A 14,431-nucleotide genomic window follows, 5' to 3' on the forward strand; every position below is an offset into this window, starting at 1 on the left:
TTTGATGCCCTATTTTCTGAGCAGCGCTCATGCACAGAGGGTCGTCGTCGTGGGACCACCAGTAATATGGCAAAGCCTTGCTGCCCAAAGCGTGGTCTGCAGCCCCACAGCACCTGTATCCACTGGAGCTTGTTAGAAACGCACAATCTCAGATCCCCCTCCAGATGCAATCAGCATCTGCATTTGAACAAGGCCCCCAGGAGTTCCTAGGCACCATACAGCTTGCAAGCGCCATCCTAAAAGTGCCTCCCTCCACGGCCTGGAACACCTCTAGGTAATTGGCAATTTTTTTCACATCAGCCAGTAATGTGCCTACTTGATACCAGTGTTTGAAGGAGGCACATCTCACACAGTGATGTGAAATCCCAATCATCACGCTTATGACCATAAAAGGATCCAGCTGACAATTCTTTCTTTTCCCTTTGGTAATAGAGATTGAACCCAGGAGCATTCTGTCTTGGAGCTACAACCGCAGCCCTTTTTATTTTTTATTTTGAAACAAGGTCTTGCTGCCTTTCTGACTTGCTGAGCCTGGTCTCAAACCTGTGGCTCTCCTGTCTCAGCCTCCCAAGCACTGGAATTACAGCCATGTTCCACTGCACCTAGAGATGATTCTTAACCATTAACATGCAATAACTGTTATTTTATATTGAAAAAATCCCTGTCATTTTTTTGGTGGGTGGAGGGTAAATAAAGAATAAAAAATAGGGCTATGGATGTATTTCAAAGGTAGAATGCTCCTGAGTTCCATCCCCAGTACCACAAAAAAAAAAAAAGATTAAAATAGGGCTAGGAATATAACTCGGAGGTAGAATGCCCCTGAGTTCAGTCCCCAGAACAACAACAACAAAATAAATCTAGAACTTGAGTAACTTGAACACGACTCCCCCGTACTATGTACATTTTCAGGGTTGAAGCCACCCCAGAAGTTGAGCTTTTATTCAATCTGAGTCTGAATATAATTTAACTTCCAAACCAGGAAACTATTCCTGTGCCACTTATCACTGCCTTCATAAGTGAGAATTCCCAGCAGGGATGGAAAAATGACTTAAGCTATTAGAGTTATTTACAAGCCTGAATGTGGATCTTGGCCAGCAAGTAGTCGCAGGGGCGTGGGGATTACTTGGCCATGGTGGTTCTGAGTATCACAAAAGTGTCAGCTTTAGAGAAGTCCCCCCTCAGCCCTCTGAGTCACCAACTAAGAACAGAAGCTGCCTCTTGAATCCGCCTCTGATTGGCTAGCATCTGGAATCCTTGCCGAGTTTTCACCCACAGTTTTCTCCTGAGGCTGGCATCTTCTTTCCCATTTCTTCCGACGGGGCAGGGCTTTCCTGAGTCTGTCCATATGCAGCTAATGTCTGACAAAAAAACATCCTGACCATTGGACAGCAAATGTCTTTTGAACCCCCTCACAAGTTGACAGAGGGCTTGCCCCACAACGCCAGGCGTGTTTTTCTTTGACCAAGGAACTGGAATGGTCCGTACACAGCTAAGCCACCGGACTGGTACTTGGAGAAATTAAGGGAGGTGGTGCATTGGGGCAGTGGAGGGAGGAACTGACAGCAAATACTTTTTCTAAGTAATTTGAGCTAAATTAAAATATATTTTAAAGAGATTCCTAAAACAGAAGACATACTAATACTGTCTTTTCTTTACATGCATAATATATAAAAGAATTAATGAAATGGTTAGCAAAAATGGTCTACCTATAGGAAGTCTCCGTGTTGTATTTTCTTTTTCTTTTTTTCTTTTTTCAAGGGCATTCAACCTCTGAGCTATACCCCCTGCCCTATTTTTTATTCTTTATTTTGAAAGAGGGTCTCACTGAGTTGCAAAGGGCCTTGCTAGGTAGCTGTGTCTGTCTGGGAACCACAATCCTCCAGTCTCAGCCTCCTGAATGCTGGGATTATAAGTATGCGCCACCATGCCCGGCTTCCATGTTGTATTTTCAGTAAACTGATTTATTGCATTAGGAAAAAACTACAGCCACTTGGATATTTTACTTCTTTTTTGTGTTCCACTTTTTTTTGCTTTATACAAAAAAAAAGAAATATTCTGGGTAACAACAGTAAGTAGAAAATGCATGATGGCAGCCACGTATAGTGACACATACCGGTAATCGCAGCTGCTCAAGAACCCGAGGCAGGAGGATTACAATTTTGAAGCAAGCCTCGGCAACTTAGCCAGACCCTGTCTCAAATTTTTAAAAGGAGCCAGGCATGGTGGCGCACGCTTGTAATCCCAGTACTTGGGAAGCTGAGACAGGAGGATTCTGGGTTTGCAGCCAGCCTCAGCTACTTAGTGAGGCCCTCTGCAACTTAATGAGACCCTGTGTCAAAATAAACAATAAAAAACTGGGCTGGGGTGTAGCTCAGAGGTAGAATGTCCCTGGGTTCAATTTCTAGCACCACAAAAAAAAAAAAAAATTAAGGGGCTCGGGGTATAGCTCAGTGGTAGAGTGACCCTAAATTCAATCTCTCTCTTCTCCTCTCCTCTCCTCTCCTCTCCTCTCCTCTCCTCTCCTCTCCTCTCCTCTCCTCTCCTCTCCTCTCCTCTCCTCTCCTCTTCTCTTCTCTCTCTCTCTCTCTCTCTCTCTCTCTCTCTCTCTTACACATACATACATACATACATACATACATACATACATACATACATATTCGTGAAGGCTAGCCGTTGTATGTTAAGAGAACTGAGATTCTGAATTTTGATTCTGTTCTTTTACACTCCTATCAGCATTATAATAGAATTTCCATGCTTTCACAAATAACATGTTCCGAGATATGAAGTGTAGGAAAAAACTGACCTGGAATCAACAAATATTTGAGTTTTCTTCTACACCAGCCCCCTTCCTCATAAGAAACACAGATCCATAATACATGTTAGAGCTGGGCATGGAGACACACATCTGAGACAGGAAAATCTTAGGCTCAAGACCAGCCTCGGCAACTCAGTGAGGCCCTGCACAACTTAGTGAGACCCTGTTTCAAAATAAAAATAAAATAAAATAGGGCTGGATGTGTAGCTTGGAAGTAGAATGCCCCTGGGTTCAATCCCCAGTACCGAAAAAAAAAAAAAAAAGAATGAATGAAAGAAAAAAAGAAACATGGTCTCACCAAGTTTTAGCGGCTGTCACTAAATTGCTGAAGCTGGCTGCAAACCTGCAACCCTCCAGTCTGTCTCCCAAATATGGGATGACAGGCAGTGCCACCACACCCGACTCTATAGCCTTCCTACTGAAAAGCGAGCTTCTAGGAGAATGGAACAATATTTGATGTATTTGTCAGAAAAAAAAAATGTATAAATTGTTTGCTGATCATTAAAAGTACCCTACTAGTATTTTAAAATCTGTTTCCTATGCTTTTTAGGCAGTCCTTGATGCTTGCAAAATAATGGGAAAAAAGAAATTTTGTCAGCAACTTATGGAAGATGAACGTCTTTTCCGGAGGTTCAAAGTAACTGATCACATAGATATTGTCACCATGCAAGATTACATGCACGTAAGGAATTTAGATTTAGTTGTTGAAAAACAAAAAAGACATTCCTAACCCCGTGCTTCAAGTAGAAAGAGTCACACTTTTTTACTGTGGTAAAATACATACAACATAAAATTTACCAAATAATCATTTTATTTACTTATTTTGTGGACTGGGGATTGAACCCAGGGTCACTACCACTTGACCTACACCCCTAGCCCTATTTTATTTTTTATTTTGAAACAGAGTCTCACTAAGCTACCACATACTAGCCTCAAACCTGTGATCCTCCTGTTTCAGCCTCCCAAGTACTAGGATTACAAGTATGTGCCACCACACTCAACTTTACAGTTATGCAGCCATCACCACCACCATCTAGTTCCCGAACTTTTTGTGTTATCCCAAAAGGAAACCCAGCATCCAATAAGCAGCCACTCCCCATTCCTCCATCATTCCAGCCCCTGCCTTGCCCTGCGAATCACCAGTCTACTTTCTGTCTCTATGGATTTGCTGAGTGTAGATATTTCATTTGAGTGGAATCACATCATATGGAGCTTCTTGTGTCTGGTGGGGGGTAGCTGATAGTTAAGGAATATGGGGTTTCTGTTTTGGAGCAATGGACATGTTCTGAAATTAGATAGTAGTGGTGGTCACACAACATTGTAAATATACTACAAATAACTAGATTGCACACTTTAAATGAGTTAAATGGTAGCTTTTATATTATGTAAATTTTATCTCGATAAAAAATAAAAATAACTACATGGCACTATAATAGCACATGATGGGGATTTGACCTCACCAGGAATGGTTCTTTTATTGCCTGGATGCTTTCTGCTGCAAGCAACAGAATAGTCCCAACTACAAGTGGCTTAAACACTAAAAGCCATTTATTACGCTGTGAAAGAAGTCCCCAGATAAGCAGCTCCTGGGCTAGCAGCTAGCTCAAGGACATTCAAGTTCTGATCCAGCTTCCCCCAGTCCTTGTGGCTTCCTTCTTATGGTAACAAGATGGCTCTCGCATCCTCATCTCCATTCAAAGACAGGAAGACAGAAATTCCTATCATCTCTCTCCATCTCAAGAAGGGAGATCTTTCCAAAAGGCTCCAACAAACTTCCTCTCAGATTCCATTGGTCAGAACTGGATCACATGTTCCCCCTAAACCAATCACAGATTAGAAGGAAATGTCCTTTCTCATGACTGAGTCATAACAATCATGGTGCCTGTGCTGAGGCCCTCTTTCCCTGAACATATTGCTGTTCCATAACTGAAAGGGGGGCTCTAAAAGAAAGGGGATGCAGGAAATGGTCATTGGGCAGGCAGTGGATAATGTGTGTCAGTCTGGGATGAGCAGGTAGCATCACCCAGGCAAAGGCTCTGTGGCAGGAGGAGCTGCAGGGCCTGAAAGCAGGTCTGTGGGGTTGAAGAGAACACAGAGGGTGTGGTCTACAGGCAGGCTGTAGGGTAGTAAGAGGCACGCAGGCTTTACACCATAGTAAGGGGTAATTTCCTTCTTCATTCTGAGGGCAATGAGAAGCTGGTAGTATTTGAAGAAATAAGGTGATCACAGCCAAGCGCAGTGGCACCCACCTGTAGTCTCAGTACCTGAGAGGCTAGACAAGAGGATCAAATGTTCGAGGACAGCCTCAGCAATTTTGCAAGACCCTGTTTCAAAATAAATATTTAAAAGGGCTGGAGCCGGGCGTGGTGGCACACCCTTGTAATCCCAGCATTCAGGAGAATGAGACTGGAGGATCATGGTTCGCGGACAGCCTCAGCTACTTAGTGAGACCCTGTTTCAAAATAAAGAATAAAGAATAGGCCAAGGGGTATAGCTCAGATGTTGAATGTCCCTGGTTTCCATCCCCAGACACGCAAAAAAAAAAAAAAAAAGGTCTTGGGCTGTAGCTCAGAGGTAGAATTCTCCTAGATTCAGTCCCCCCACTAAAAAATAAATAAGGGGATAAAATAAGGGGATAATGAGTGAAATGATTCCTCTGTTAGCAAAAGCCATTTATTAGTTTGGAGGCTCCCAAGTATTCTAGGGAAAATGGTGGTAGCTTGGTTTCGAACTGTGAGTCTGGAGATGTAAGAGATAATTACAGTAAATGCAGTCGGCCTAGGTGACAGACAGGAACCCAAGCTCTTAAAAGAAGGCACGTGAGCCGGGCGTGGTGGCGCACACTTGTAATCCCAGCGCTTGGGAGGCTGAGACAGGAGGATCGCACAGGTTCGAAGCCAGCCTCAGCTACTTAGTGAGGCTCTCAGCAACTTAGTGAGACTGTTTCCAAATAAAATATAAAATAGGTTTAGGAGTATAGCCCAGAGGTAGAAAGCCCCTGGGTTCCACCCACAGTACCACAAAAAAAGGCATGTGGCATGGCTTGTAGGTTTCTGATTTGCATAACTGGATGGATAGCAGTGCTGATTCGAGGCTAGTAAATTAGATACCTGAATGATAATAATAACAAATGTTTCAGTAGCATTAACTCTTTTTATTCTCATAACAATTCATAGAGGCCGGTACTGTTTTTACTCTCACTCTGCAAGCGCCAAAGAAATGGGATTGTAAAATTATGACTCATAATAACGATATATATGGCCTTAGCTCCTCACTCAGGTGCTTCAGCGTGAAATAGGAAATTAATGTAGTGTCATAGAGACTCCTAGTTGTGTTTTCCTTCGGAGACTTAACCTATGAGATTAGGGAATCGGATGAGGAAATAAGTAGAGCTGGGGCTGCCAGCTATCTATGCTAAGGACATGAGTAACATACGAAGATGTGAATATGTCAGTAATTGGTGTCATAGAGCGGAGTCCTTGGACAGACGATTGGAAGAGGAGAAGATGATTGCAGACTTTTTTGAGTCCATGCATGGCATTGTTTTTAGTTCTTTGCAGGTATATGATCTCCTTTGTTGTGCATGGTGGTGGGGATTGAGCCCCCAGAGGGGGAGAGTTCTACCACTGAGCTATACCCCCAACCCTTTTTATTTTTTATTTTAAATCAGGGTCTTACCGGGCATGGTGGTGCACACTTGTAATCCAGTACTTGGGCAGCTGAAACAGTAGGATCATAGGTTCACAGCCAGCCTCAGCTACTAAGTGAGGCCCTCTGCAACTTAGTGAGACCCTGTTTCAAAATAAAGAATGAAAATATAGGGCTGGTAGTATAGCTCAGAGGTAGAATGCCCCTGGGTTCAATCCCCAGGTTCACAATAAATATAAAGAAAGAAATCAGGGTCTCACTAGGTTACCACGCACTGGCCTCTCACCTGCACATTATTATCTCCTTTAATTTTCAAGTTTGTAAATCATGTGACCTTTTTACAGATGAGAAAAATGAGGCTTAGCAAGGCCACAAAATATTTACCCAAGGTCACATAGTAAATAAGCTACAGAGGAGACCAAAGACAGCTCTGAGGTGTTTACTCGTTTTACTATTTCACACTACCACACAGTCTCATTGTGCCTGGAGGGTGGGATCATGAAATTGACCACACAGACTGTGATCATGCAAAGCCAACTTAATAATCTTTGGAGGAAACTGTGATTGTCCCGTGACCTTTAAAGTTTTTTGTCAAAACATTAAAATCTCAAGCTGGGCGTGGTGGGCACGCTAGTAATCCCAGAGCTTGGGAGGCTGAGACCAGAGGATCGCAGTTCGCAGTCTCAGCTACTTAGGCCCTTTGCAACTCAGCGAGACCCTGTTTCAAAATAAAGAATAAAAAACATGGCAGGGGATGTAGCTCGGAAGTTGTCCCTGGGTTCCATCCCCAGACACACACACACACACACACACACACACACACACATACACACACACACACACAAAACCACATTAAATCTCTTACTATGTAGGAAAATGAAAGAAAAAATTCGCACATTCAGTTTGCCATAATTGTAAACACTAGAAACATTGAGAATTGAAGTGTTTTATTTCTTTGTCAAAACTCACCAACTGTGAATATACTTCACGGATTGTACACTTTAAATGGGTGAACTGCAATGTGAATCTCAATAAGGCTGCGTAAAAATGGACTGGGGATGTAGCTCAGTGGTAGAGCACTTGCCTAGCATGCATTCGGCCCTGGGCTTGGCTCCCAGGACCACGCACACAAAAGCTCTGAAATAACAGTTTAACAAGAGCAACCTAGGCAGCGCTTGCCTTCTTATTTCTGTTGCCTAAGTTACAGTAGGGAGCAAGCATCTTTTTTATGCCTTCATGCATTGTCATACTCCTAAGTTTGGATCAGCTGCCAAAATTTCATTCTTTGGGCTTTAAATGTTGCAAAATATGTCAGAATTGCTTTTATGTGAAGCTGTTTGGGGCCAGCCGCACTTCCTTAGGACAGCTCCATCTTTTGCATCATGGCCACTTTCCTTGTTTTTGTTAGTAAGTTCACCCTCAGCAAGTTCCTCTAGCTACACATCTGTAGTTTATTTCTTCCTTCCCTCCCTCCTTCCTTCTTTTCTTTCTTTCTCTCTTTCTTTCTGTGTGTGTACTGGGGGGTGAAACCCAGGGGCATTCTACCTCTGAGCTACACCCCCAGCCCTTTTTATTTTTCGTTTAGAAACAGGGTCTCACTAGGTTGCAGAGGACCTCCCTAACTTGCTGAGGCTGAGCCAGGCATGGTGATACACACTTGTAATCCCAGTACTTGGAAGGCTGAGACAGGAGGATCACAGATGCAAGGACAATCTCAGTAAGTAATGAGACTCGCATCAACCCAGTGAGACCCTGCTTCCAAGAAAAATAAAATAGTACTTAGTACTCCCAAGTACTAAGATTACAAAGCTGTGCCACTACGGTACCCAACTAATGTAGTTTCTTTAATGATGGCAATGTCAGAATTCCTACAGTTACCTGTTTGTTTTAGAACTCTATGTACATTGTATTCCAATTTCATTTCCCGGGTTACCAGTTTTTGTTTCTTTGCTGGCTAATTCCCTCTTGTGTGGGGGTTGGGGGACTGGGGATTATATGCAGAGATATTCTATCCCCAGTCGTTTGTTTGTTGTTTTTTGTTGTTGTTGTTTTTTTATACTGGAGACAGAACCCAGAGGTATTCTACCTCCAGAATATATTCCAGCCCTATTTTATTTTTTGTTTGGAAACAGTCTCACTAAGTTGCGGAGAGTCTATTTGCTGAAGCTGTCCTTGAACCTGAAATCCTCCTGTCTCAGCCTCCCAATTACTGAGATTACGGGTGTGCACCACCACATCCAGTTTATTTATTTATTTATTTATTTATTTATTTATTTATTTTTGTGGTACTGGTGATAGAACCCAGAGGCCTTCTACCTCCAGACCTATTTTATATTTTATTTGAAAACTAGGTCTCACTAAGTTACTGAGAGCCTCACTAAGCTGCTGATGCTGGCTTCGAAACTGCGATGCGATCCTCCTGTCTCGGCCTCCCAAGTACTGGGATTACAAACTTGTGCCACCACACCGAGCTTATGTTTTATTTTGAAACAGGGTCTAAGTTTCTGAGGGTGTCCTCATTAAGTTACTGGGGCTGGCCTTGAACTTGCAATCCTCCTGTCTCAGTCTCCCATGTACTGGGATTACAGGAATATGCTACCATGCCCAGCTCCAATTCCCTCTTTCCGGTAGCCATTTTTGTACAGTGTCACGTGGGTTAATCACTGTGAGACAAAAAGGCAACGGTGGCATCTGCACTGAACTGAATTACATTCTGGTGCACTGACCAATCACTGACAGATTCTGAGAAGAGCAACATGAGTTGTCACTAAATCCTAATGCACATTCGTCATTGATATGGTGATACATGAACTGAAGAGCTAGCAGCAGAATTTGTCCTTTATGCAACTGCTCACATATATACCATGGCAACCGGAATTGGCACTATGTTGTCAGGAGACTGGTATTATTCAATGAAATCGAGGTGATTAAAATTCATGCACGCCAAAATGGTGCAAAAGGAGGACTGCCTGTGGGGTGTGTGTGTGTGTGTGTGTGTGTGTGTGTGTGTCCATAAGAGAAAAAGTTCGTGAGCGCGTGTATGTGTGACATACCCTAGTGGTCTGGTTATTACTTCTTTTTGTAGCACTGCAGCTAGAAAATGCATTTGTGTTTTTGTCATCAGTGATTGAATTTAGGAATGTTATACCTCTGACCTATACCCCCAGCACTTTTTTTTTTAGCAGTACTGAGGACTGAGCCCAGAGGCATTCTACCTCTGAGATATACCCCTGGCCCTATTTTTAATTCTTTATTTTGAAACAGGGTCTTCATAAGTTACGGAGGGCCTCACTAAGTAGCTGAGGTTGACGGCAAACCTGTGATCCTCCTGTCTCAGCCTCCCAAGTACTGAGATTACAAGTGTGTGCCACCACGCCCAGCTTATTTTTTTATTTTGAAACAGTCTCTCCAAGTTGCTAAGGGTCTCACTGAATCGCTGATACTGTCCTCAAACTTGTAACCCTCCTCCGTAAACCTCCCAAGAACTGGGATTACGGGGGTATGCCACCATGCCTGGCTTTAAATGCATGTTTATAATATTAAATTGATTATCTACATTTGTATTTTAATTTCTAATTCAATATCATTTTAAGTTAAAAAAAAAAAGGTAAAGTGGAATTTCGACAAATACTCCAAATGAAAATAGTAAAATTCTCCACTTAGCACCAGAGATTCATTTATTAGTTATAAAATGGTTTTGTAGCCAGATGTGGTAGCACAGGCTCGTAATCCCAGTACCTTGAAGGCTGAGACAGGAGGATCACAGATTCGAGGACAACCTTGACAACATAATGAGACTCAGCAACCTAGTGAGACCCTGTTTCAAACTAAAAAATAAATAGGGCTGGAGGTGTGGCTCAGAGGTAGAACTCCCCTAGATTCAATCCCCAGTACCACACACACACACACACACACACACACACACGGTTTTATGTTGGACATGGTGGTGCATGCCTTTAATCCCAGTACTTAGAAAGCCAAGACAGGGGTTTAGCAGGTTCAAAGCCAGCCTTGGCAATTTAGGAAGACCCTAAGCAATTTAGCGAGACCCTGTTTCAAAATAAAAAGGGCTGTGGGTATAGCCCAGAAGTAGAACGCCCCTGGGTTCAATCCCTAGTACTACAAAAAAAAAAAAAAAAGAATAAGAAGATTTTGTACAAATGTCTTCTTCACCCAAGCATGTCACTAATGGTCACTACCAGATAGGCGGAGCATAAAGGTATTCTTAATTTAAGGCCCTTCCTGAGTTTAATTTATCTGAGTCACATATCGTTAAAAATGTTTATGGGTTAAATATTTAGTGAATGTAAATGTAACACACTACACACACGATTCCATGTGACACGGATCCTATTTTCCAGTAATTATGCTAAGATGTACACAGATAACTGGAATATGTAGTTGATAATCAGAGTCATAGAAAATCGATGTCAATGGAGCTCAGAGATAAGGCCAAGGAATGCCTTTTGGATGAAGTGACCTTTGCGTGGAACCTCGGGAGACGTGTCGGAAACCATTATAGAGCGCCCACAAGCAATCATTCTGAATCATTTTTTTCATGCAGTATTCCAGTCTTCTGGATGAGACCCCTGCATCCTTTGGTGGCAGGAATAACCACTGGCGAAGATTAGACCTCGAAAACATTCCCAGAACAATGATGATGTATGACATACTCGATTATGCAGAGTCTAGAGTAATCTCAAACCGTTTAAAAAAAGAAATGAAGTACCTGTTAGAGAGACCACGGACAGAGGAAATGCGTCAGCACCAGCTACAGATAGTTTCTCAAACTAGGTAAAAGATATTCTTCCTTGGGGTTATTTCCCCCCAAAATGTTCATATTTTATCTGGGCATTGTGGCGCATACCTGTAATCCCAGTACCCTTGGGAGGCTGAGACAAGAGGATTGCAAGTTCAAGATCAGCCTCGATAATTTAGCAAGACTCTCAACAACCGGGTGAGACCCAGTTACAAGACAAAAATAAAAAATAAAAGAGCTGAGGGTGTGGCTTGGAGATAGAATGCTCCTGGGTTCAATTCCCAGTTTTAAAAAAAATTATTCACGCCGGGCGTGGTGGCGCACGCTTGTAATCCCCGCGCTTGGGAGGCGGAGACAGGAGGATCGCGCGGGTTCGAAGCCAGCCGCGCTGGCGTAAGAGACCCTGTTTCAAAAATATAAAATAGTCCTGGGAGTGTGGCCCGGAGGTAGAAGGGCTTCCAGGAACCCCAGTACCACCAAAAAAAAAAAAATGTTCACATTCTGCTAGAGACCTCACTAGTAGGGGCTAGCACAGATTGCCCAAAACGTATGCAACTTTGTAAACACAACACTAACAAAAAGGAGAGTTGATACCAGAGGAGAAAACTGGTACACCTGACGGGAAGTTCTGGGTGGCTGGAGGCTGCTCAGTAGACATAAAAACTGTACCTCTGCGGAGGGGAACTGCTGGCATCTCTTTAATTAGAGCAGGTAGTGGACACAGAAACAGTGCAGATGAAAGTGGCGCCTTGGGCCAGCAGGGCTGCCTGTTAAATGGATGGGAGAGGGAGTGTCACCTGCCAGGAACCAAGAGCCACCCGAGCTAGGGAGGAGGGGGAGGGCAGTAAGCACGGGTAAGTGGGTGTGCCTCTCTGGGGAGAGGACCCTGGGTGTGTGCACTCATTTTTGTTTTCATAAATACAATCCAAAAAGGCTCTCATTGCCCGTGAAGCACAAAGCTGAGGGCTTTTTTTCCTTTGGTGCTGAAGGTTATAATTCTATTCTTGCTATTCTGGCTCCCCTTGTCTAGGAGAAACTGCATATAAATTATGGTGACACTATTCCCTTCCTCACCAATAGCGTGTGAACCAATTCGCATTTTGAAAATGCATGTTGTAGCAAAATAGATGTATTATGATCTGAAACAGCATGGAGAGAATGCGATTGCTCCAGTTACATTCCTTTTCTCCTTCCCTTGCTAAGCGTCACCTTGCCCGTCTTATTTACAAATTAAGAGGGTTTTCTTAAGATAAAGAGATGATAAGTCGGAAGAGGACTTATTGGCAATCTGTTTTCAAGCACTCATTTTTGAAATGAAAAATACTCCCTCAGTATGAAGAAGACAGTGTGATGACCCACTGTCAAAATATGCTGTGTTTTTTTTTTTTTAGTAGAGACAAGTGGTGCTGACCCAGTAACATAATTTAACCCATTTATTTTATGATCGAGGCTATACATTTGCCAAACAGATGGCCTGCTTTAGGGCACAGTCTGTCATCATGAAATAGATTTTCTCTAACTCATCCCTGTAAGCACTGAACATACAACTTAACCCTATTACCACCAAGGTCAAAAAAATGATGTGATTTTCTTTGCCACCATATATAACCCTGCTCTCCCTCCTATTTGGACTCTCGCTGCTGATGATCCAAAAATGAGTCCTTAAGACCCAAATAAGTAGCCAGATTTTAAGTCAATTGAAGAGGAAAAATGCTTTCATAAAAGTATTCATAAAGGCCGGGCGTGGTGGTGCACGCTCTCAATCCACGTGCTTGGGAGGCGGAGACAGGAGGATCACACAGGTTCAAAGCCAGCCTCGCTAGCTTAAGAGACCCTGTTTCCAAATAAAATATAAAATAGATCTGGGAGTGTAGCCCGGAGGTAGAAGGGTTCCATCCCCAGTACCACCAAAAATAAAAAATAAAAATAAAATAAAGTATTCATAAAGAAAGCCAGGCATGGTGGCACAAACTTGTAATCCCAGTGCTTGGGAGACTGAGACAGGAGGATTGCACAGGTTCGAAACCATCCTCAGCAACTTAGTGAGACCCTGTTTCCAAATAAAATATAAAATAGATCTAGGAGTGTAGCCCAAAGGTAGAAAGCTCCTAGATTCCATTCCTAGTACCACAAAAAAAAAAGTATTCATAAAGACATTTTCGAGTGTAATCTTAGTTTGGATTCTCCCAGAAGCAAACCCTAAGGTAAGGATTTGAGTCCTAGGAGTTTATTTGGGAGGTGATCCCAGAAACCACTGATGGAGAAGGTAGAGAAGTAAAATAGAGAAGGGAAGGCAGGCAAAACCATGTGTGCTGGCAAACAAGCTACCACTCTGGGTAACTGGAGCTTAATCCCTCCTGGGAATGTCACCGCTAATAAAGAACATGCAACTCAGGGTTATCCCACGGGGCCCACAAGAGTTCAGGGACTCCGTACACCAACATCCATCAGCCATTGGTTAAGGGTTGCTCAGGAGGGGAGCTTTTAGTTACTGGCCACTTTTAGTCTTCCCCAGTTCCCCAAATGGGCTCTTATTTTCAAAGACAGCTCTCAGGCTGAACGATGCAGATGTTAGCACATGGAATTCGGGCCAGTGTGTCCTGCAGTGGTAAGGCCAAAAAGGATCGTGGGCATGGTACCAACTGTGTCTGATCCCAAAATTGATTTTTTAAAAAATCTTATAATCCCAGCATTAGAGAGGCTGAGACCGGAGGATCGTGGTTTGGGGACAGCCTCAGCTACTTAGTGAGGCCCTTCACAACTTAGTGAGACCCTGTTTCAAAATAAAGAATAAGGCCGGGCGTGGTGGTACACGCTTGTAATCCCAGCGCTTGGGAGGCTGAGACATGAGGATCACACAGGTTCGAAGCCAGCCTCAGCTACATAGTGAGGCCCTTTGCAACTGAGTGAGACCCTGTTTCAAAATAAATAGACCTGGGCTGTAGCTCAAAGGTAGAATGTCCCTGGGTTCCATCCCTAGTGCCGCAAAAAAAAAAAAAAAAAATCTTATCTTTCAATCATTGTGAAAACTAATACTTTATGTTAGTGCATGGTGTTAAAAAAAAAAAAAAGGCAAGTCGGATAGGGTGGCATGTACCTTTAATTCCAGTGCTTGGGAGCTTGAGACAGAAGGATTCCAGGTTGGAGGCCAGCCTCATCTATTTAGTGAGACCCTGTCTCAAAATAAAAACTAAAAAAAGGGCTGGGGG

The 14,431-nt window shown here is 43.1% G+C and overlaps 1 protein-coding gene across 1 annotated transcript in view; it reads left to right on the forward strand.

The window, feature by feature from the left end:
* The window catches only part of LOC308278800 (uncharacterized protein CXorf58 homolog), a gene marked incomplete at both ends in the record, with an annotated part of 37,647 nt that overhangs the window by 19,185 nt on the left and 4,031 nt on the right, over nt 1–14,431 (forward strand). The window contains 3 exons of the mRNA XM_080718813.1: nt 3,366–3,497; nt 11,028–11,257; nt 12,478–12,553. Coding sequence (XP_080574939.1) covers nt 3,366–3,497; nt 11,028–11,257; nt 12,478–12,553 — 438 coding nt within the window. The remainder of the gene's footprint in view (nt 1–3,365; nt 3,498–11,027; nt 11,258–12,477; nt 12,554–14,431) is intronic.

The sequence above is a fragment of the Muscardinus avellanarius genome (genome assembly GCF_963383645.1).
Source record: "Muscardinus avellanarius genome assembly, chromosome: X".
In the NCBI taxonomy this organism is placed as follows: Eukaryota; Metazoa; Chordata; class Mammalia; order Rodentia; family Gliridae; genus Muscardinus; species Muscardinus avellanarius.